At 44.7% G+C, this 24119-nt stretch overlaps 1 protein-coding gene across 3 annotated transcripts; it reads right to left on the bottom strand.

The window, feature by feature from the left end:
* Nucleotides 1–1745: 1745 nt before the first annotated feature.
* On the bottom strand, nucleotides 1746–22106 carry ASB11 (ankyrin repeat and SOCS box containing 11). Of its 3 annotated transcripts, none has more exons than XM_037513125.2 (7): nucleotides 21926–22106; nucleotides 12925–13004; nucleotides 9726–9833; nucleotides 8472–8622; nucleotides 5348–5482; nucleotides 3802–3993; nucleotides 1746–2315 (listed from the first exon to the last, which is right to left on the bottom strand). In XM_037513125.2, the coding sequence occupies exons 1-7, from the start codon at nucleotides 22104–22106 to the stop codon at nucleotides 2191–2193; spliced, it is 972 nt and encodes a 323-aa protein (XP_037369022.1). In that variant the 3' UTR covers nucleotides 1746–2190. The 3 variants fall into 3 exon arrangements, with proteins under 3 accessions (XP_037369022.1, XP_037369023.1, XP_054551809.1); XM_037513126.2 differs by lacking the exon at nucleotides 21926–22106 and adding an exon at nucleotides 20944–21104; XM_054695834.1 differs by lacking the exon at nucleotides 21926–22106 and adding an exon at nucleotides 13356–13475.
* Nucleotides 22107–24119: the final 2013 nt, after the last annotated feature.

Genomic DNA, 24119 nt, shown 5'->3' with positions numbered 1-24119 from the left:
AACCAGAGACACTTTTTGGGGGGTGGGGGGCGGGAGGGGAGGGATTGGGGTCAGAATGGGGGGGTTGCAATTGTATGGGGAATATAAAATAAAATTTATAAAAAAAAAAAAATGTGGGTTGACCAAAAAAATGCACTTGAGAAAACTTTGAAGATAGAAAGTCTCCAATTCCAGAATGTTCTATGATAAATTCTTTCGCTCTTTTCTCTTTGAACTTTCCTTGTAAGATGGTGAAGTGGTTCCTTGCCCTTTTTCATGTCTATCCTCTCTCAGCCCATTGTCCATCTTTAGGACTTTTCTTATGGCTATATTATTGTGTGCCTCCTTTCTTAAAGCTTTTTGTCATTCTTCTTGCTAGATTTCCTATTAGCGAACCTATGTTATTCTTACTGATGTGTAGGTGAACTCTTCGGATGTTGAAATGTATGTATCACCTGAGATTAATATTTGGAGCAGACTGAATTGTACTTCCTTCCATGGATTCTGTAATACCCCCTGCCTTCCCCAAGATTTATAAAAATTGCCTTCCTAGGCAATTTACAAAAAAAAACTCTTCAGGAGTTTATATATTTCAGATATCTCAGAGAAGGAGGTATCTTCTAGCCTAATATATTCAAAATGCCATTTCAAAGTATACTCAACAGTAGAATCTTTAGGAAACTACTTCACATCCTTTTTTTTTAAATGGATTTTCAAAATATGTGTATTTTATTTTTACAGCACATCTCAATTAGGCACATTTCATGTGTTCATGAGCCACAAGTGTCTAAGTAGCTTCTCTACTTAATACCACAGGCTTAGAACAGTGCTTCTCGATCTCAGCACTATTGATAATTTGAAACCAACAATTCTTTGCTGTGTGGAGCTACCCTGTCCACTGTAGGATGATTAGCTGCAACTCTGACCACCACCCACTAGATGTCAGTAGCAACCCATTCATCACCCCCTTCACCTCCCTACTACTTGCCCCCACCCCCCCCACTCCACCCCCCCCACACACCAAAATGTTTCTATTCTTTGCCAAATGTTTCCTAGTGGGGACTGGAAGTAGGGTGAAATTGTCCCCAGTTGAGAATCAAAAGTTGAGAAACAGTGGGGGGAAGTGTCTGAAATGAATCTTAGGATCAAGTAATAAAAACATTCTCTTTAGAAGCTAACATTACGGTCACTGAACCATCAAGTAGTACTTACAATCATTTAAAATCCATCCAATTTCCATGTTCTAAATTCCCAAGAAGGAGGGGAGGGCGGCTGACAGAGGAGAGGTGGTTAGCAGGAAGAAGGGGGGAGGAGAAGAGAGCCAGGGAGGAGAACGCTGCTTTTTGAGTACACCCCTGTGCTTATTTTGGGCCCCCCCTCGCAAAAATGATACTGACCCAGCTTTGAACCCACCTTGGTGACTGGCATCACTATGTCATGTTTTCAAAATCCCTGAGGCTCCTGTCTTTGAAAGGAAGCTGATGGATGCCTGGGTAGCAATCTTCACCCAACGGAGTCTGTGGGTTCAGTAGTTGGGAGCCCCCAGTGTTGCTCGAAACTAGAATGATTTCCTTTGAAGAGCAGCATGTAATATCAGAAGTGATAAGCAAGAAACCTCAGCCTTTGGGTGAGCTAATCTCTTCCAATATCTCTCTTGTCAACCACGATGTCAGTAAAGAAATCTCAATTAACTATGAAGTCTTCAAAGTATTTGGCTTATATAGATACATATAAAAAAAAGACTGGGAAATCAGAATTATAGCAGAGATTTATTCACAGAAGGAAAGAAGAAAGGGGAGGAGGAAGGAATTAGAACAGGAACACATGTCAGAATATTTATATTCATCATTATCTTATTCACTCAGATTTACATGTATCTATATATGAAGAATGTTGACCTTTACGTAATAGAAGATCATGAATCATCAACAGTTGCTGATTATTTTCACTCTACTTGACAGTTAATGTTTTACAGTTTCTTAACAAGAGGTGAAAAATGAAAAGGTTTCTGGTTGCCCCTTGGTTAGTGAGAACAGTAACCTAACTGGTGGTTTCACTCAACAAGCATCCGGTTTATCAGGAATTTACTCTGACTGGCTTAGCTCATTTGAAGATACTGAAAGTCTAGCTGTTGGGTGTCTATACTGGGGGTTGGCTACAGCAGGCAACAACCTGATTATTTCCAAGGTATCTTTCCATGGACAAGTGGGACTATCGGTACAGGAGGAATCTCTCCAGGGGCTCTGGCAGGTGCAGCTCGTGGACACTTTGATGACAAGCTCGGCCCAAGCACTTCCGGACACACAGGCGGCAGAGCTGGGAAAGAGTAGGCGGGCCTGAGAAGAAAGAGAGGTGGTGTGACCCTCATGCTGGTGGGCTGGGGTGCCGTGAACGGGAGATCAAAGGACTGGAAGAGGCTGACTCTTTCCAAAAGCTTAAGACAAGCTGGATCTGTATGGGAACTCCAGAATGAGGTAGCAGGTGCTAAATACACACAAGGGATGGCAACGTGGCCCTCTGGACCGGGCACGTTTCTTTAATTTGATCCTCCAGTGGAAATTATATACGGCTATCGAAGGAAGCAAATCAGAAGCAAGTCAGGAATGAGGCGTGTGGTTTGAAGCTAATGTGGCATTCGTACACCCATGGGTGTGATGTGCTGGCTGAGGGGAAAACCTCCGGCTGCACTGAGCACACAGGAGACAGCTGCAGAGCAAGGCCGCAGCCAGGCATGTGGCTGCAGGACGGTGGCCTGCAGGATCAGAGAGGCAGTGTTAGGAGGGCGCTGGGCTCCCGGGCCTCCTGGCCGTGGCTGCTCATGAGGCTGTGCCCAATAGGTTTCCCCTCACACTCAGAGGGGCCCTCCATGCTCACAAGGGTCCCATTTAGACCCTGTTTGACCCTGAATGAGCTTCTGGCTGCAATACTGGTTATAGGGGGCATGTGCAATGTCCCAGCATTTCCTCACCTGACTATCTCAATAAAGAACTTTTCACATAGATCTAGGTAATCATCAGACTACACAAAGTTTTCCTTTCCAAGAAACTCCTATCGTAACAGCATCCAGGAGAAGTGGTGCCTGCGTATGCAATAGCCTGATAACGCCTGCGTCAATATTGCCAGGCACAACCACATGGCAGAAAGCTACCTGGAGGAACAAACAATCACCCTTAGTTCAAGTCCTAGGAAATAAGAATGGAAGGCTTCCCTACCTGCTTCCCAACTAAAGTCCCTCTAGAAAACAGTAAAGCAACAAGCTGTCAAGCTTGCCGAGTGTGAACTCTGACATAGCTGGCGTTGTCTTTCTAGAACAAGCAGCTATATTTATGAAGATGGAGGACACGAGAACATGCCTATAAGAAATACAAATCCTGGGCCTGGAAACATTTCTGAGGGATGAGAAGAGGAACTGTCATAGCTAGTATAGCCATATTCTCAGCTAATAGTTAGAAAGTACCTGGTATTTGTAAATGGGGAGCTGGGAAGGAAGCTTATAATTCTTCAAGTGGAGATTGAAATAAAAGAACAATCACTCATGACATGGACTTCGGGAATAATCTAGACCAACGGCACTGCAAGTGTGGCCTCAGATCAGCAGTGTCAGCATCATCTGGAAGCCTGGGGGGGCGTACAGCCTAGGGTTCCACCCCAGAGCTCCTGCACAGTGTGTAACATCCCATCTCAGTGATGCTGGGACTGGCCTCTCCCACAATGCCGCCCCCACTCAGGAGAGAAGGCTAAAGGTCAGAACCCCCCAGGGAAGAGACAGGAAGGAGAGAAAGCAGGTGTGTCCAGAAGCCACCCACACCAGCCCTTCCTTACCTTCCCGGAGTAAGAGTGCCTGCTCCACACTGCTCTTGGGCGCCGCCACATCCAGTGCATTTTTGCCCTGCGCGTTTCGGCATGTCAGGCTGGCCCCGTAGTCGGCTAGCAGGTGGATGACTTCCACGCTAGACTGGCGGGCGGCAGCATGGAGGGGTGTGTCCAGCCACTGACCGTGATCAACGCTGGCTCCTGAACAAAAGCAGAGGGCCACGAGCCAACAGGAGGTTAGTGCAGAAGTGCTGTGAGCCTGAAATACAGCAGCTACAGGTAACGGCACAGCATGTCAGGCCATACTCCACCCAGCCTTGACAACGTGTGCCTTAAGCCTAGAACCTCAGTAGCACTTACTAAGACTGTTTCAAAATATTTTGATGAGAAAAAATGAATAGTGTAGTCATTTTAAATATGTGCTTTCCTTTCCTATTGGACACAAAAATGCGTGCAGCTCCTTTTACACGGTTATTTTGGTTTTTGACAAGGACAAAGCTAAGTTTACTTGGTGTTCCATTATTTGGGGTTCAAAAAAGGCTGAACTGCTGCAGAGAGTAGATGATGGGGGATAAGAAAGACCAAAAAGGGTTTCCCCGGTGGTGCAGCGGGTTGAACGCTGTGTTGTGAAGCTGTCCGCAGCCTCTGCAGCATGGCTTCGAGTCCCAGCTGGCCAGGGAGATATCCACATGGCATGGCAGACCTTTCCTGCCTCGCCCGCAGCTCCCCTCAGCAGTGCTTTTGGTCCGTCTGCCTGCTCTGCTCCCTGCTCTGTCTCTGGTGAATCCTCTCACCCTCCCACGCCTCTGACCTGTACACCAGCTCTTGTATAAATAAATAAATCTTAAAAAAAAAAAAAGACCAACAAGATCAAAGAGATTAAAGTTCTTATGGAAAAGCTCTCATTACCAACTCCACCTTTACGGCCATGCTAAGCTTGGAATCTTTAACCAAATAGCAGTTCAAGATATCTGACTGTGGTTTGGATTCTCAGTTCCTTTATGTGCCTTTTAGAATGAAAAAAAAAAAAAAAGACTAAGTAACTTCGCAGGATTGCCCTCAAGTAAGTATGGCAGATGCATGTTGTTTTCACCACCCCCATCCTCCCAACAATCACACTGAGATCTGACTCAAGGGAACCACACCCTGGGGTGGCCAGTTCACACATTTCCCATGAAGCCCAGTAACGGGGGTGTGTTGCTGCAATCTAACCCTAAGTCAATCAGTGCGTTGTATTCCCTTGGCCACTACAATTGATTCAGAGATGGGCATGTGACTCAAAAAGAGTCAGTGAAATCCATGTTTTCCTCCTAGGACTTAAGGGAAAAAAGACTTTTGCTGTCTCTCGAGAACACCCAGGAGAACCATACCAGGTAAACGGAGCCAGCATCCAAGGAAGTCAAACACATACTCATTTCTCAGGAGAAGTTCTGTTTTAAACAAATGTCAAATGCTGTCAGAATTTTATTCAACTTGACGAGAACTTATCTTTGAAGTCATGGAAAATCAATCAAAATTAATGGAGTCTTCCCAAGAAAAGATTTCTGGACGTTACCTAATTCTAGAAGTTTCTTCACACAGTCTACTCTCTGGTAGGTGCAGGCCACATACAGAGGCGTTCCAAGCTGAGGCACTTCTTGGTCGATGTTAACATTATTCGCCAGCAGAATCTCCATGCACTCTCTATGCCCTGGGGGAACAGAAGACAGGCTCACATAAGGGAAACATGGACTGTTCCTAGAACTATAGGACGGCTGATCTGAAATGGACTTTTTTTTTTTTTAATAGAGGCATGTTTATTTATTTATTTGTTTGTTTGTTTTGGTTGGTTGGTTTTTATACAAGCACTGGGTACAGTCAGAAGCGCGGGAGGGTGAGAGAATTCACCAGAGCCAGAGTGGGGAGCAGAGCAGGCAGAAGGACTGAAGTACACTGCTGAGGGGAGCAGTGGGCGGCAGGAGAGGTCTGCGCGCCATGTGGGACCCTCCTCTGGTGGCCGGGGAGCAGCCGGGGATTGAACCGGGGCTGCAGAGGCTGTGGGCAGCTTCGCAACCCAGCGCTCAACTGCTGCACCACCGGGGAGGCCCTGAAATGGACTTTTGATAGCCTAGATTTTGGGAGGGATAGAATTTTATTTTGAAATCTTACGTATAAATCCCCAAAATAAAATCACTAAAGGCACAGTGTGCCCATGCTGCTTTCTCCTACACTCTGCTTTGCAGCCTTTGAGGTACCTCCAGCTAAGCTAGGGGCTCCACGCAGCATAGCTGAAATCACTTTCCAGCACGAAGACACCGGCCAACAGATGGAGGCTATAAGGCTCAGAGGGGTAAATGACTCACCCTAGCATTACCCCAAAAGTCAGGGCTCCAATCCCTGCATAGAAGATTGGCTGTAAAACCCTTATTTTGCTAACCTGGAAGATATCTATGAGAACTAATAGCCTCAAGTATAGGACATACTTAAATACCTTTCAGAAGCAGTGATTACTAAGAACTGTGCAAGCAAGCATACTCCTCAAACAGGCCGCCCAAGGAATAGATGCCTTGATGAATACACCACATATGAAAGATTGGTTCAAGAGCAAATGTAAACTATCTGTTCTCTTTGAAGATTTAAGTGTCTCAAGGAGACATCTGAAAGGTATTTAAGTATGTTCTATACAAGATGAAAATGCAAAAATTGTGCAAAAATGAAAAATGATGTAAAAAATATATGAAATTTAATAAATAATAAAAATTTATCATCGCTAATTAACTTAACCAACCTTTTCTTTATAGATAACATAAAAATAAGCTTCATCTCCAGCCTGCTGGATTTATCACAAATTTTGGATTAGTATCAATATGCATTAAAATGTACAAACAAGGATTTTGTGGGGTCAAAGTATTTGTTCACAGAAGTAAATATTATACTTGGATTATTGATTCAAATGGACCCAATTTATTCATAGAGCTTTAGAGCTATAAGAATCCAGAAATGATATTTAATCTGTACGCTGGCAAGTATAGGGAGTCAATAAACATTTTTTAATAAATCTTGCCTTTCTTTTTTCCAGAAGAAGAAACTGAGCCTAGTTTGAGCCTAGTTTACTGAGCCTAGTTTACTTTACATTAAATTGAAGTATTCTCAGGTTAAAAAATTGAATATTAAAAATCAAGACTAACACGTAATAGTATCTAAAATAAAATGAATTTGTTAATTTATTCTGTGGATGTTGGTAGCTAAAATGTTTATATGGGGCACCCCTGGTGGTGCAGCAGTTGAGCGCTGGGCTGTGAAGCTACCCGTAGCCTCTGCAGCAACAGTTTGATCCCTGGCCACTGGCAAGGGTCCCACATGGCGCGCAGACCTCTCCTGCCGTGCCCGCTGCTCCCCTCAGCAATGTACTTCAGTCCTTCTGCCTGCTCTGCTCCCCACTCTGGCTCTGGTGAATTCTCTCACCCTCCCGCGATTCTGACTATACCCAGTGCTTGTATAAATAAATAAATCTTTTTAAAAAAAAGTGTTAAAAAAAGTTTTTATGATACAGAAAAATATGTATAGACACGTGAACTCATGTGTTTATGACAGCAATAACAACCGTCCAAGCACTGCAGAATTACTTAAATAATTCAAACCAATTCCCAAATTTATCCATTTTTCACTGCCTGGATGGAAATACAAATAATAGATTACCCTAAATTTAAAAAACTTACTTGCAGTTTAGGAAATGACCAACATCCATTATTCATCAATAAAAGTTTATTCCATATGTATATGAAATCAAAAGCATTGATACATTGAGATTTGGGTCTTCGGTATCATTTAAAGTCATCCACTATTGAAAACTTACCAAGAGACTTGCTGAATAACCTGGGGCAAATCTTTCATGATTGCCTTTTGAAATAAAGACTTTCACCCCCAGTTAGACCAGCAAAGATCTCTGCTAGAGCACTGTAACCTCGCCATTATATTTCTGATCTCACCATAAGAGTAACTCCACTGCTGGGACACAAAGAAATGTTGCCCTTTGGGTGTGACCTTTGACAAATGGCCTTGACCTTTCAATGGCATCTTCTTGCTCCTGTCTAGCCTAAGTACATAGTTTTAAAATCCCTTAAAGGTACTCCTTTCCCTTGTTTCAAAAGTAACTAAAACACAGGATTTAAGGTTTCCACCATGTGGATTTTTAAAGTTGCAACTTTTTTTCTCAATAACCATGAACCTTAATTTAAAGACATCAACTCAGAGTCATCCTGTTTACTTTTCCATTAGAGATACTAGCAGTCTTGACTTTGAGATACTTTCATCATATGTTAGCAGCTAGTGTTTTATGGGCGTTGGGGGGTGCGCTGTGCCGTTCTTTTCTAGTAAGGGCAAAGACATAAAGGCTGCATCCATTGCCATCAAAATACCAGCAAAGAGCTGGAAACCCTCCAGAAAGGCCTGCGCAGAGACTGTCCCCAGGAAATGGGACAGGTTAGAAGCACCTGTTCCATACCCCTCTTTCCTCCCATCTCCAATCCTGGGTACTTCCTGAAGGTTTCGGCAAACTGGAGTGAATGCCACAGGATTTGGAAGTCACACAGGCTACAGGCGAAGATCTGGGTGGTGCTTCCACGGCGACACTGTACCATTGATGGCTCAGGTGGACCGAGCCCACCAATGCTTCGTGAGCAATGCAATGGCTCGCTTACCTCTCTTCACTGCTTCGTGGATGGGTGAGTTCAGGTGCGCCTGGAGCTGGGCCTTGGCTCCAAATCCCAGGAGCAAGTTGACACAGGCAGTGCTGCCGCTGCGGCAAGCATTGAAGAGGGGTGTGGCTCCATGAACAGTCACTCCATTGACCTAATGATGAGAAGGAGAGCCCAAGGATTTGCTATTTCTCTACCACTGTCTCCAAGTGTGCGTTCCTATGCAGGTGCCTGGAGAAATCTAGACACTCAGAATGTTGCCTGGAACTCAGTGAGCACGGAACAAACATTTGCGACAACAATTTCCACTTTCCATTAATATAGAATGGGGTCCTCTTCCTCCTCAGTCATGGACAAACATGATAGGAACCAGAAATACTAGAAAACCAGTTAGCCTAAGGTCTGAACATCTACCCTTGTAAAGTCTCCCCAACAATTCCCCACAGTTCTGTCTTTCTTGCCACAAATCTTCTTAGTTTACTATCACCCATATCAAACTGCCCATGCCAGCAGTGACTCCTAAAGAAATTGTGTTTTTAATGTCATGCTTTTAAAATGTGCTCTCTTTAAAGTTTTTCTATCAATTTTCCAAGGTCAGTTTTCAAAGCACTTTAGTTCAAGTTGTTAAAAACAAGACAACAGTCCCCAGATGGAGTTGGCATGCCAAGTCCTTTGTCGCCAAACCAAGGTTTAGCCTAATTACAGCTTCGATTTCCCCAGAAATGGAATCTTCAACCTACCAAGCAGGACCCACCAGATCAGCAGGAGGCTCCACCTGACAGCTCTCGGCCTTGCCCTACAGGAAAATGACCTCCCAGTAACCAAGCTATGTTTTCATCAGGTATCACTTCCTAGTTCCTGCTCCCTGTAAAAGTCTTTCATTTGTACAGCTTCTGGGTGCTGCTTTCTATCACCTAAACTGGATGCTAACCATTTCATGAAGTGTTGAATAAAGACAACAGAATCTTTAAACTTCACTTACTTGACTTATGTTTTTATAACAATGTCTCCTTTTAAGCTAGCATGATGTTTGTGTGTTGTTTCATATTTTAGAAGCTAGTCACTTTTTAAAACTGCATTCTTTTCTAGAAGGAGGCCACTGGCTGACAACATTGCATATGATTCAGAGATTCATACTCTTCAGAGTATGCCCCCCCACCGCCACCCCCAGCACACCCATCCTCCTCCACCTCCTGTTTTTAGACCTTAGCAGTGGCCTCTGGGCAGCCAGGCCCGTGTGGGTGGGGCAGCACTCACATGGGCTCCGTTTTCCAGCAAGGCTTTTGCACAGGCCACGTGACCTCCAAGGCATGCTTCGTGGAGAGAGGAGACCCGATTGATTGTCACAAGGTTCACGTTCACACCCTATAATTTGGTGAGAAGGGGGTTAAAGGCTATAAGAGCAATAGGAATGAAAGCAATGCTGGTGGACAAAAGGAATTAGGAGATCTGCTTCTGACTCCCTGCCTCCTAACTGACCTGCTGAAGGCTTCCAAAACTTAGTACATGAACCCCAAATCCTAAGTGCCAACTCCTGCCAGACGCCCCTGGTGCTGACCACACTCCTGCTGTGGCCGGTCGCCCGGAAGCCCCCTGTTGCCTGTCCCTCCATCTGAGGGCCTCTCTCTGCACCGTAGGCCCATTCCTTTCCACGTCCTGAACATGAGGCCACTACTCTAAAGCTGTATTAAATCTATCAAATTGGGTATCCAACAGAATCAGGAAAGTCTTTTCCCTGTTCTTTTCCCATATGTGATTTCAAGAAAATAAGAAACGGACCAGTCCACAAGATGGCAGCAACGTACTAGAAAAAAATTTGATCAGTGCAAACACAGAATCCCAGGAATTATGGAAACGTCACGCTAGGCAGCCCTGAAAACCCGGCCAAAGGAGTCACCTTCACAGTGATGAGAAAGTTCAAATTACTACTAAGACTTGAGGCTCTCCCCGGTTGTCAGTCACAGCCAGCGTGGTAATCAGGAACTTCTGAGCTTTAGTTCAATGTCTTACAGCACACCACACTATCTTAATGCGAAATAAAGCAAAAAAAAAAAAAAATAGGACATTAAATTTTTAGCTAGTGTGAGGGTGACGAAGTGGGGATATAGTAGGAAAAGGCTGGACTTCCTCATCAAGAACGCTCCTCCGACAGTAAGCAGACTACAGAAACCAATGCTTATGACGTCTAGTCAGACACAAAGAAATGCTAAATGTAACGTGGCATCGAGGACTGGATTCTGCAAGACAAAAAGGACATTAGTGGAAAAATTGGTGAAATCCCTGTAATCTGTAGTTTAGTGAATAGTGTAGCAGCAATGTTATTTGAGTAGTGTCAAAATATTAACATAAAGGGGGTTCGGTAAAGGATGTGCCCAACGCTCTGTACTATCTTTGCGACTCTTCTTGAAAATTATTCCCAAAGAGTTTGTTAAAACGTTTAAGTCTGTAAAAATACTAATGAGAGTAATGAGGTGGGAGGGCTGGAGGGAGGAGGTAGGTGTGAACCACTTTACTGTGTACTTTTTGTTATCATTTTAACTCGTGAACTATGACAACATATTACATATAAAAAATAATCACAACATATTACATATAAAAAATAATCACATCGGGGCTCCCCGGTGGCGCAGCGGTTGAGCGCTGGGTTGCGAAGCTGCCGGGGCAGCCTCTGCAGCGCCGGTTCAATCCCTGGCTGCTCCCCGGCCACCGGAGGAGGGTCCCACATGGCGCGCAGACCTCTCCTGCCGCCCGCTGCTCCCCTCAGCAGTGTCCTTCGGTCCTTCTGCCTGTTCTGCTCCCCGCTCTGGCTCTGGTGAATTTGCTCACCCTCCCGCGCGCTTCTGACTGTGCCCAGCGCTTGTATAAATAAATAAAGAAATCTTTAAAAAAAACCGCACATAAAAATAATCACATCAAATTTTAAGGACCTAAAAATCAATCACCCCGCAACATTACCAGGGCTGGAGGCCATTTGAGCTTTGCTGTTCTCCTTTTGTCTCTACTTTCTTAAGAAGTAACACAATTCAGAAAGGAGACAGCAAAAAAAATCACACAGAGCAGTGAGTCCAGTTGCTTCAATTCCAAACAGTGGAAAAGTGTGGCGGTAGGTAGGATGTGGCAAAGGACATAATGACTCATCGCTTCTGCAAACATGGAGACCCTAAAGCAGAGCAAACGACTCATGCATGCTTTCTTTCATGCACTGCAGAAGTATTTAAGAAGCCACTCTTTATTATTCAAGATGCCAGGGAGACAGGCTTAAAAATCAAGTAACCTTAATAGCCAAGACTTTACTCAGTCTTCCCAAATGACGCAAGTTTACCCAGCTCTCAGCCTATTTTAATGCTGGCTCTTGAAAGATTGGCTCACTGGGTGGGGGACCTCTAAGACGGTTCCCAGTGACCCTTGATTCCTGGTGCAGGCACACCGTAGACACAGTTCGAGGTGGCGGCCAGGGCACCACACAAATCAAGTATTGCAATAAAAAGAGTCACAAATTTTGTGGCTTCGCAGTCAGCATATATGAGTTGTCTACACTGTACAGTAGTCTATTAAGTGGGCAATAGCATGATGTTTTAAAAAAACAATGTATAGGCTTCATTTAAAAAAATTTATTTCTAAAAAATGCTAAGCATCATCTGAGCCTGGTCAAAAATTGGCGCTGAAGACGTGCTTAATGTAGGGTTGCCATTTGTAAAATAGACAATATCTTTGGGAGCCAATTAAACGAGCTATGCCTGCATTGGCTCACCCATGTAGTCCCCACCCCTGGAGGGTGTGCTAGAGTTTTTCAACTCACATCTAATGGGTTGTCACTTCAGAAATTAGGTTATAAAGAGACTGTGACGTCTCATCCTCTCTCCGGGGGAAGCCAGCTGCCATCTCATGACACAGCCCTGTGGGGGCCCGTGTGGTGAGGAAGTGAATCTGGCAACAGCCGTGTGAATAAGGTCGAAAGCAGATCCTCCACATTCGAGCTATGAGCCAACTGAAGCTTGGCCAATATTTTGCGGCCCGCGGGAGACTGAGCCAGAACCACCCAGCCAAGCTGCAACTTGCTCCACAGAAACTGTGATACTATTGTTTTTGATGACCATGTTTTGAGGTGATCTATTACACAGCAATAGTTGACTAATGCAATTTCAGGACTGCCATTACTAAGGCAGATTGGGAGAGTATAAGGTGAGTTAGTGAACATAAATTTGAGGGCATTCCCCACCCCCTCACAGGGAGACTTTCCATGAGGTAAAGGAAGGCCCAGGAAGGGAAGGATGGAACTGAAGACCAGCCACCCCCCCAAGAAAGGACAGGCAGGAGGAAGAAATACAATAGAGGCCTAGAAGGGCCTGGCTGGGACCCAGAGGAGACAGGCAAGTCCTCAGCTACGGTCGTAGCTGACAAGAGTGAAGCCTGATTATCGCAGAAGCACAAAGGAGCGAGTCTCCCATTTACTTACTTGAGCAATTAAAGTTTTAAGGGCCAGTAAGCGTCCCTGGGCTGCGGCTTCATGAAGCGGGGATCGGTCAGCCCAGCAGTCTGAAACACAAATCAAGTTTGGTGTCAAGGTCTGGAATCTGCTTCCGCAGCTTGTTCATGCTGCCCACCCACTGTGACAGGAGGTTTGGGGAAAGAGGGGAGCCCCATCAGGCTCTCTCCTTGGCCCCTGACAGGGTGAGAGGCCCCTGAGCGCCCAGCCAGCCTATTAGTCTGAGAGGAAGCATAAACAACTTCCCTGGCCCAGAGGCCCTTTAAGTCAGCCATAGATTCAGTTCAAATAAACACTGCTCAGTGCTTGAACCTGACAGCTCTAAATAAGGCAACATGAAGGCAAAACTGGTTCGTGAACTTCCCCACTTCCGTCACTCCCCTCCCTGCCTCTCTGCTCACCTCCACCTAAGAGTTGACATCCTTCCGTCATGAGGAAATGCGAGTGGAGCAGGGCAGAGTTTCGTTCTGAAGGCCCCATGGAATTGGCAGCTTCGCTTTGGTAGCGAAGCACATCTATTATCATAATGCAGGAGGTTATTTGAAAAGTGACATAATCCTCCAAAACTTGTTTTGTGGGCACTTGAGAGTGATGGCTGGGCCTGGAGCCAGTGGAGTCCCACGGCTTTCTCTGCCCAAACGAGCAAGACTCTGAATACACCTGAGCGACCTCTAAGACGGGGGCACAAGAGCCCAGTGTTGGGCCCGTGCTCTGGCCTCTCGGCGCGTCACGAAAGCACCGGTGGGTGGTGTTAGGTCCTCAAGCCATTTGTGATTATTAGTAAATACACATGGTCGGGCAGTGCTCTGGCGGCAGCCTCAGAACTGTCTTACAAACTGTCTTACTTTTCTTTTCAGTAAACAAGACTTACCAGCTTAAGTGGGCATTTGAGAAGTAACCCTCTAGTAAACAAGCCAAAGGGCAATCATTTGCTTTGGAAGAAAACCTGCTCCAGTGTGTAAGCTGTAGGCAATTCTTCGATGGTAACTGTGCTTTTCCTACACTGAATAGCGGGCCATGCAATCTGGATTGATGGTGTTCCACATTCCCCACACCTGCAGCCTGGGCCGCAACCAGGCCAAAGACGGAAGCAAGGGAACTTGACATAGCCCGAAGCCTCAAGGAGAGCATGGACTTTCCAGTGGATGAGGCTCAGGACTAGAGACATTTCCATAAAATGTCTTCTTACCTTGAAACTCAAATTTCATCTTCTCTAGTCCTTTGAGCTATGAAAAAGGGAGAAGCTAGAACGGACTGTGCAGTGTTGGGCAGAAACTGGAGCACCGGCACTGGGAAAACCTAAACCAGGGCTCCTTGCAGAAATCCCTGATTCCAGGGGGCTGATTCAGGCAAAACATGAGATACGGCTCAGGCATCTTGCCAGAAAGTAAAGAAGTGCTCAATAAACAATGTCAAAAAGACACAGAAGCTGGTCTGAAGGGGCTTCGCCAAATATCAGAGAATTTGCACATCAAAATAAATAATGGTAGTAAGAGATAGTACATCCTAGCAAATAAAATGGGATCCCTAAGACCTCACTGATATAAACGAATATATAAATAGCAAGAAGAGAACACTCTTCCCCATAGAATGCCAATTGAGAAATGAAGAAATAGAATTTATGTCAAATTATCTCCCCACCAAATAATTATTAACTATCAAGGGAGCGGGGGTAATTTTACAGCGGAACAAAATTGTAGACACCCCCTTCCCCAAGAGATCAAAGTTAACTTCAGAGGCGATGAACAGAGTGTGCCGTGGGACGTGGGACGGAACGCGATGAGCAACACCATGTACTCCCGGAGCGAGCTGGATGGAAAGAACACACGATGGCTTCTGTGAGATTCCTGCTCCGAGGCATAGCCCAGATCTAATCATGAGGACACTGTGAACCCACTGAGGCGGAGGTACATTCTTCTGGAACCCGCTCAAGGAGGGGCTGAGGAACTGTTCCAGGTTGAAGGAGGGTGAGCAGACACATCTAAGGTGACGACGTGCACTGGGTTGGATCTTCTGGCTACCAAGCACGTCGTTAGCACAGCTGCGTAAACATGAAAGAGGTTTCTGGGTGAAGAGAAGTGGGAATCTTGGTACTGCTCTTGTCGTTTTTTAGAACTTAGCTCCCAAATAAAAAATGTGTATACACAGATGGCAACTGCATACTCCTGACCTGAGTAGGGAAAACAGATACCATTTTAACATGAAAATATATCATCTGTAGCTCCCCTTGTTCCTGGATCAGTTAAAAGTTGATGAGTGGGGTCATTTTAAATCTCCCGAAAAGGGCCTCCCCTGGTGGCGCAGAGGTTGAGCGCTGGGCTGCGAAGCTACCCGCAGCCTCTGCAGCGCCGGTTCGATCCCCGGCCTCCAGCGAGGGTCCCACATGGCGCGTAGACCTCTCCTGCCGCCCGCTGCTCCCCTCAGCAGTGTGCTTCGGTCCTTCTGCCTGTTCTGCTCCCCGTTCTGGCTCTGGTGAATTCTCTCACCCTCCTGCACTTCTGACTGTACCCAGTGCTTGTATAAATAAATAAATAAATCTTTAAATAAATAAGTCTCCCGAACATTTATAATTTGCATGAGGTGGGACGATGTAGGCACGGAATCCGCCATTGGTCAGCCCCGGGTTCCTGCGAGTACATCTCCACCTCACTCGGTATGAAGCGAGCATCAGACACGTGGTCCTGTGGCCTAATCGCTCTTGAAGCTGGACGCTGGCACTAGGGTTGCAGGGACCTTCTCCACCCACAGGTGACCCATGGAGACCAGCTCAGTCCCCAACCACTGCGGGCGGCAAACAGTCTTTTGTTCTAACGACAGCCAGACCCCCCGAGTCGCCTGGAGGTCCGAGACGTACTTGATGATTTAAAGGTAAGAGCAAGATTTAAGTGGCAACCTATTATTGACTTAGAATATCAACCGAAATGGCCGCATCATTCCTAAAGCCTGCCTCCAAGTGGGGGGTGGTGTCTCCTTTTCTCCAGGGAAGCAGAGCCCTTAACTCATCTTCGTCCTCTTTCTACTCATCAGTCCTGTAACACCCACCCCGTCCACACAGCCTGGCTGGACCCCACAAACCTCATGTGGGTCGAAGGAAGTGAGACACAAAAGAGCATGTGCTGTGGGATTCCAGCTGTTGAGAGCACAAGGAAGCTGAACTCACCTTGGGATTAGAAGTCACAAAAGGGCGGGGGGCTGATGGGACGGGGGCACAGCAGGAACTGTGCTGACAGAGGCAGTTTCTCACTCTTGGGAGCCGGGACCTGAGTGAGGTTGGTTTGTGAAACTTTCCCTGTTTGCTTAGGGTTTGTGCCCTGGTCTAGACTGACATCACCCACGCAGGGCTGGGTATGGCCCTCCGAGCAGCTAGCGGCAGATCCGTGTGTTCTGCACACAGGTCCCCACATTACTTGCTCAGGGGCCAACTCTGCAGAGAGGGGAGAAGCCGCAGCAGAGAGATGTCGCTGCAGGGGAGATGTCGCCCTCGCTCGCTGGAAGAGGTCAGTAGGGTGGTCAGTGCTGCTGGCTTGGTCTCGACGGCAGGCTCACTCCAGTTCTGCCAGCCTGCCCCTGCACCAGGGCTCACTGCCAGGCCCGTTGCCCAGGCGCCGGCATTTGGTCACTCCTCCTAGGGTCCCCCCATCAAGACAGCATCCTCTGACATCCCCACCTCCCACCCCACGCTTCTGAGGTCTCTGCAAGCTGGTGGGGCCATTTCCAATCCACCAGAAAGAGGCAACAGTGAGTCATCCTGGGCCTCTCCCTCACCACAGTCTTCCAATTCTTTCCTCTCGTTCGAGGAGCACCGGGGCAGCTCAGGAAGCTGTCTGCCTGAGCAGACTGCAACATGAGCGAAAATGCCAGGCTCCCCTCCTTCCAGGTGCGCCCTTTATCCAAACTTGTATGGAGCCCCATCCCTTGGCTCTCAAGACAGGAGGGAAGGGACGCGCACCATTTCATGAAGGGGAATGCCTCCCAAATGAACGACCAGCCCTCAGCCCCACACGACGAGGTCTCGCTTCTAGATGGTGGCAGAAATGGGACTGAAATCCAAGTTTGGGAGGCTTCACAACACAGGCTGCTTGGGTTGGAAGAGTGACCGGATCTAAAATCTGCCTGTCCCGGTAGGTTTCCTCAGGAGACAGCCTGACTACCTCCTCTTCACCTCCAGACACAGCGTGAAAGAGACCCGTTGCATCACCTTCTGTGTGGAAACGCTTTTGTTTCCCAACTGGACACAAAGCCACTCTCAGGGCAGTAACTTTCCAGTCACAGCTTTCAGCCCTTGCTTCAGAGGACCTTGAAGGCTTTTCCCACAAACCCCCTTTCCAGAATCCCCACCAGGGTGGGCTGGTGTGGTTTTAGATTCTTATTGCCAGCACGCAGTCTCTCAGGCTTCCCACTGTTGTTTTGCAAATTGGAGCTAATTGTAGGCTAAAAGTTATTTGGCAGCGAGGGACTTTTTCCATTCCTTTCAGGAAATATGCAACTGAGCTCTCCAAATAAACGAATGCTTAAGTAGGAATCGATCGTTCTCTTCGAAGGCAGTTTATTTTTAGTTATTTGGCGGACTGCCTGTGTCACAGGGCTGCGAGCACAGTATGAAGATATTTTCTCCACAAATATGTCTACTTGCTCCTGATGAGGTGGACGGAAAGTGTTCCAGTCCTTTCTCATTCCCCCTGTGACTTTTTCTCAGAATGTCATTCATATTTCTAGTTTTCGGGCTCTTTGAATAACAATTTCGTAACAACTTCTAAAATCACAGATTTCAATAACACAATTGGTTCAGATGGAATACAGTTGCCTGAGTTCTAAGTATTCAAGATGAAAAATCAATTATTATTTTTTAAAATTTGCAGTTACTACCCTTCCTGATTCTACTAAGTATTTGATATTATGGGTTTAAAAAAAAAAAAAACACCAACGAACTGGTTATAATCTCTAGCATACATGATTCTCTTCACTCAAGTCCCCCAAATCATATGAAGCAGTATCTTCTGGAGCACTGATCAAAGAAAAGTCAAAAGGAATTTCAATTTTGAACTTGAATACAGGCGAGAGCCTAGTACGACAAATGATATTTTAAGGAAAACAAAGGTAAATGGGCCTAACCCCAGGAGAGTCACTCCCCGAGTTATCTAGAATATGAGAATAACAGTGAGCTAAAATGCACATGCTGCAGGATGCTCAGTCCCTGTCTGGAGAGGAAACAGGGGGTGTCTCTTCACAGTGTGTTAGGAAGAGGGCTCCTGTGGCTCCAGGAGGACCAGCAGACTAGGGGGACAGGTGGGGTGGGCGACAGCGACCCTGCAGAGGACTGGTTGGCTAGCTGGGGAAAGCCAGCAGGCACCTGAGTTAGGTAACCAGTCAGAGGAAGCTTGTGCCAAGGCTTGAGGAGACAACCGGTGCCACTGAACGAGGCTAAGTAGAGGGCTGGGCAAGAAAGGGCCAAAGACAGGAAAATCCTGTCCAAAGGGAAGGACAGGGAGGAGGAGTCAGGAGGATGAGTCAGCAGAGGTGTGGCCACCAAGGCAAGTCAGTCCTTTGATTTTACAGCCACGAAGACAACTGAGTTTAAGTGTAACAATTAGAACCACTTAGCTAGTTAAGTTAATTAGACTTAAAACAGCCATTTTTTTTTAAAAAAAAAAAAAAGGTCACATTCCTATCTGCCATTGTAAAATCCTGCAAATTCGGAAAACCAGCTTTTTCCAAGTTTAATACAAACTCCTTTGGCAGCAAAACACGGTCAGGACTCAGGTTCATCAATTTATTACGCTTATTTGGAATTTCCCTTAGTGTGAATATTTGCACCTTCACTATGGAAATATCAAAATGCCCAGGGAAGGGAGGAGCGCTGTGTGACAGCCTACATAAGGTGTCCTCTTCCCACTACCCCCAAACTCCTGATCCTGGGGCACATCTGGCCCAGGGCTGCGGATAACAGCTTCTCAGTCTATATCTACACTTTATTCCCATCAAGTCTGATGACTAAGTAGAGTCATGGTACTAAGCAGAGCTTCAAATGGGACTAAATTAGCAAAGGTTGCAAATCATATACCACATCCCTCTATAGAAATACCTACAAGCTCAACACAAGATCTGGACATCCACGTGGTGCCCTTAAATGCAAGCCGAGGACCAATGACAGCTCCCAACTTGAAGATACAGATACTTTCTTAACAACACATAAAAAAGTCCGAAAAATCAAAACAGTCAACCATCGTTTGACTCAATACTGATGAGTCATCTACAAATGTAATAGTTTAAACCACAAAGAATATGGAACAATGTTTTTCAGAATATGAAATTTCAAAACAAAAAAGTTCCAAAGACATAATAGCCAAAAAAAAAAAAAAAAAAATGAAGATACTTAATGAGGGGTGCGGTGCTACAGCTTCCCAAAGAGCTACTGCCTGCGGCCTGTGCCACTCAGCTCTGCCCTGAGTTTTATACTGCCTTGCCTTCATTTTTCACGGCAGTGGTGATAGTTTATAAAACATAATATGCCATCAAATCAAGAAAAATAACCTTTGGGTGCAATTTTGTAAGCCAACTGCTAATTTAGTAATTACTTTTTTTAAAGATTTATTTATTTTTATACAAGAGCTGGGATACAGGCCACAGGCGCGGAGAGGGTGAGAGGGTTCACCAGAGGCAGAGCAGGGAGCAGAACAGGCAGCCAACGAAAATACACTGCTGTGGGGAGCAGCAGGCGAGACAGGAGAGGTCTGCCGCGCCATGTGGGATTCTCGCTGGCCGGCCGGGATTGAACCCGCACTGCAGAGACTGCAGACAGCTTCACGGTGCGGTGCTCAACGGCCTGCGCCACCAGGGCGGCCCGCTAACTTACTAATTAAATGTCACTTATTTCCCCCCAAATATCTGTCTGACCTGTTAGCTGCAAAGGTAATTGCTTGGCTAATTACAAAAAATTTTCTTAATTTTTGATGCCTACCTTCAGTACATAGTATCTGACTATTAATGGTGTCCCCAAAAACGCAGTTAGAATCATGTGAACACCACTGTTTCTGGCATATTAATACTTATGTTATTCTAGAAAGCCTTATTTACCAAATCTGAATATACTCTTTATTCTACGTGTGTGGGTATATGTGTCCATACACACTTATAGACATATAGATATGTATGTACATCTACCTCTATACTGACAGGAAACAAAGCCAAGAAATTGACTGCACTCTTCTCCTGCTGTATCTTGTTAAGGAAAATTGAAAAACACAATTTTGACCTTGTAACACCGCTACTTGCAAATTAAATGAGTATTATCCTAAGAATTTGAGTAAGTACAGACAGTTGAGCTAAAGAATGAAAAAGCTCTATTTAAGAGATTTGTATTATGGCTCCAGATTTTAATTCAAACCATGCTTAACATAGGTTTTGACTATTAGAAAAGCTTTTCAAGAGTGCATTTCATTAAGAAGACAAAAACAGGGCCTCCCTGGTGGTGCAAGGGGTTTAGACGCAATCTATGAAGATATCGATCCCCAGCTGGCCAGGGAGCAACCCACATGGCCCAGCAGACCTCTCCTGACTCGCCCGCTGCTCCCCTCAAGCAGTGTATTTCAGTCAGTCTGCCTGTTCTGTTCCCCACTCTGTCTCTGGTGAATGCTCTCACCCCCCAGCCCCCACACACACACCTCTGGCCTGTACCCCAGTTCTTGTATGCATAAATAAATAAATCTTTAAAAAAAAAAAAAAGACAAAAACAAAGAACGCACACTAGTAGCTGGAGAAAACATTTTAACACACTCTTACCAATATTGACTTGGTTAGCCTTGACCTAATTTAAACCATGAGGATGATAAATCCAGGCAAACATCCAAACTATGTTACTAAAACTTCCAGAAGGCCCTGGCAAAGATTTATTTACATGTTAAATTAGAAAACAGCTTTTCAGACCTTGTTTAACTTGAAACTAAAGAGAAACATATAAAAACAAAAACACACCAGTCTAAGGCCACATACCTCCCTGAAATGTGTGACAAATGTAATCCCCAAAAGAAACTGCCTTCCACAGTCCAGGCCTCCCGACACCTTCTGAAACGTCAAGACTCTTCTCATTTTCCCCAGCTAACTGCAGCATTCGGACGCCTCGTCTTTAGGTCTTATTTCTTTGGGTAAGACAGCTGTTGTCTAATGTCTTCAAAGTTGTCTAGTGTATTGGAATCACATAGTATAAGTATTTTGAAAGAGAATCTTGGATGCAAGATTGGCTGAAACAGATACTAGATAAAGAATGATGTAATCCTGGAACCCCTAAGAACACTAAAAATACATAGGGAATTCTCAACTCTGTTTATGAACAAATACTTCTCTATCAAGTGACAATCCCAGCATAACAAGGATATCTGACTCACTTTTGTAGCATCTTGCATGCACATGAATTTCTATAAAACACGAGATTTTACCCTAATGTTGGTGCTTCCTATTACAATAACCTTTGTTTTCGCGCTTTGCAGGGCGCTGTGTAAATAGGTTTAGTGAAGGATTTTCCTCACTGGGACAAATAACTAATCAATTCGAATTGTAAATGACAGCACTAAAATATGTCACAATTGCTGCTTTAAATCAAAGGTATCGGTCATTCTATTTCCTGAGGAAATAGTCTTGTTAGAATGCATTGTTAACATTTGGCTAAAAATATTAAATAACCCTTATACAATTATTCCTTTGGTTAGTAGAAATGAGGTTTCTCAAAATAGTCTTAGAATCTAATCACTATTTACTTCTTAGATGATGATTGCTAATAGAACTACCAACTTATAAAAATTAAAGCTGAAAATCCTTCACCAACTACTATGATCAACATCACATTGCTACTTTAATTTTTTTTTAAAAAAACTACCCCAAAAAACTAAACTATAAATGTAAAAACCTTCTAGAAACATGCCTCCTGTGAATTACCGGGGTTTTGGGGGGTATTGGAAATAAATTCATATATTTTTACCTGAAATTCCACCATAGATCTCTTCTGCTATCCTAGCTGCTTCTTTTCTATTTCCTTTGACGATATAGAAATGGGTTAGGAGTGCCAAAAACACCTTAATTAAGAGCTTGAAGAAAAAAAAAGTAGCAAACATTGTAATAAAAATGTTTTTAAAGCCATAGAAAACAGGACCGTCCTCCATTTTGGCTGACACTCTGTTTAGGTGCTCAGGATTGCAAACTTGCACCAAGTTATAATTGGTATCATATGATATCTATTTAAAACCTCTAGCCCTTCGTGCTCCTGTTACGGAGAACTCTGTGTGTAGACTCTAAGCTGACTGTGATTTGGCAATTGTATGCGCGGACACTCGTGGCAATATTAGAACTGAAGAAACTTCTTTTTTTTTAATTTTATTTTTATATTCCCCAATTACAACCCCCTTATTTTGACCCCAAGCCCTCCTTTTCCTGCCCCCCACCCCCCATAGAGTGTCTCTGGTTCATAGTTGTTTGATTTTGATATTTTCTTTCTTATAGTTATTCTTTTTCCTGGTCCCTTATTTAGGTTTTCTAGATTCCTGCTATGAGTGAGATCATCCAGTATTTGTCTTTTCCTTTCTGGCTTATTTCGCTGAGCATGATCCCTTCCAGCGCCATCCATGTTGCTGCAAATTGCATATGTTTATCTTTTTTGATTGCTGAGTAATATTCCATGGTGTATATGTACCACCTCTTCTTGATCCAATCATCTATTTTTGGGCATTTGGGTTGCTTAGCTATTGTGAATAGTGCTGCTATAAACATAGGGGTGCAGGTGCTCTTTCTAATCCGAAATACCCAGTAGTTCTAAACCTACATTCCATACTATGTTATTTAACAAATAGTCTTCACGTCCACACCTTCTTTCATTCCTAAACCCCAATTTTGCTTACATTATGTTGAGAGGTAGGACTGGAACGATAAACTTCTCAGACCCCATGTAGACAAAGCAAGTTATTTGAGGTACGGACAAAGAAGTACAAATACAGACTATACTCTTGTGGGAAGTACGAGTCCCTGGAACATTTCATTTTCTCTTCATTCTGAGGTTTCTGTAAAATAAAGCGCAAATCTAAACCATGAGTAGTTTTAAAGGACCATTTCCTCTAAGGTAGTGTTTAATAAGAGGCCCACTATGGGTCCTCTCCAGGTGGCAGCATTAGATCACCTGTTGTCATCTTTCATCTGGTCACAGGGTCCCCTAATAAAGTTCCTGATCACTCACTTCGCATTTCAAGTGTCAGTAAAGGGGGTGCTCCTTACTGGAAAGTGGGGGATTACCCTTAATCATGGAAGAATCATAATGAAATGGGTGAACACGATGGTTCTGAGTGAAGTACCCAATTCTGACTCAGGACCACTCCGAGTTGGGCAATACTCTCTTCTATCCAAACTGTTTGACGTGCATCAGCAATGCGCAACACAAGTGAAACTAGGGTAGTTAAAATTTCCCCGCCTAGGAATATCTAGGTCTCCTTTATCATTCTTGGCTATATTAGCCTGTCTCAATTTCTGCATACAACCTATTGTAAAAGACAAGCCAAAATAAAAACTTTAAGAGCAAACTAAGCAAGTCTTATCTAATACCTGCTTCATGCAAAAATATGAATGACTACCAACGTAAGTACTGTTTCCCAGTACTCTGTTCAGAGGCCGACCCCTTGAGCCACAATGCATATCGCATCCATTCCCAAGTGTCACAGCACACTGAGATCGTTTCCGTTCTCAGGACAGGTTGTTAACCTACAGCATTTACTTTACCAAGCGTAGATTACCCACCACAGTACCGATGTACAAAAGAAAATGAACACAAGTATTTTAGCTCTTTTCCAGTCTCTTCCATTGTACTCTAAGAGGTGATCACTTACTGCTGTCAGCCCACTGATATACATGTTATCTAACCTTATTCAATCTTGTTTTGGGTAATTTTCACTTAAAACATGGCTGTCTTTTTATGTTTTACATACCAGGAAAGTTTGCCGAGCAGCTCAACATTTTTAAGGTTCAAATGGCTAGTGCACTATTTCTGACAGACTGTCTTCTACTACAGTGAGCAATACATTTGAGATGGCGTAAAAGTTACCAGAACAAGGAGTCAACTCGAGTCTCATACAGACAATGACATCATCTACAGTTCCAGGCCTTTTCAGCCTTGGCACCGTTGATACTTTGGA

The sequence above is a fragment of the Talpa occidentalis genome, unplaced genomic scaffold (genome assembly GCF_014898055.3).
Source record: "Talpa occidentalis isolate TD23 unplaced genomic scaffold, MPIMG_talOcc4v2.1 talOcc4.15, whole genome shotgun sequence".
Taxonomy (NCBI): Eukaryota; Metazoa; Chordata; class Mammalia; order Eulipotyphla; family Talpidae; genus Talpa; species Talpa occidentalis.
The sequence above is the reverse complement of the archived record's forward strand: the minus strand, read 5'-3'. Positions and strand labels throughout refer to the sequence as shown.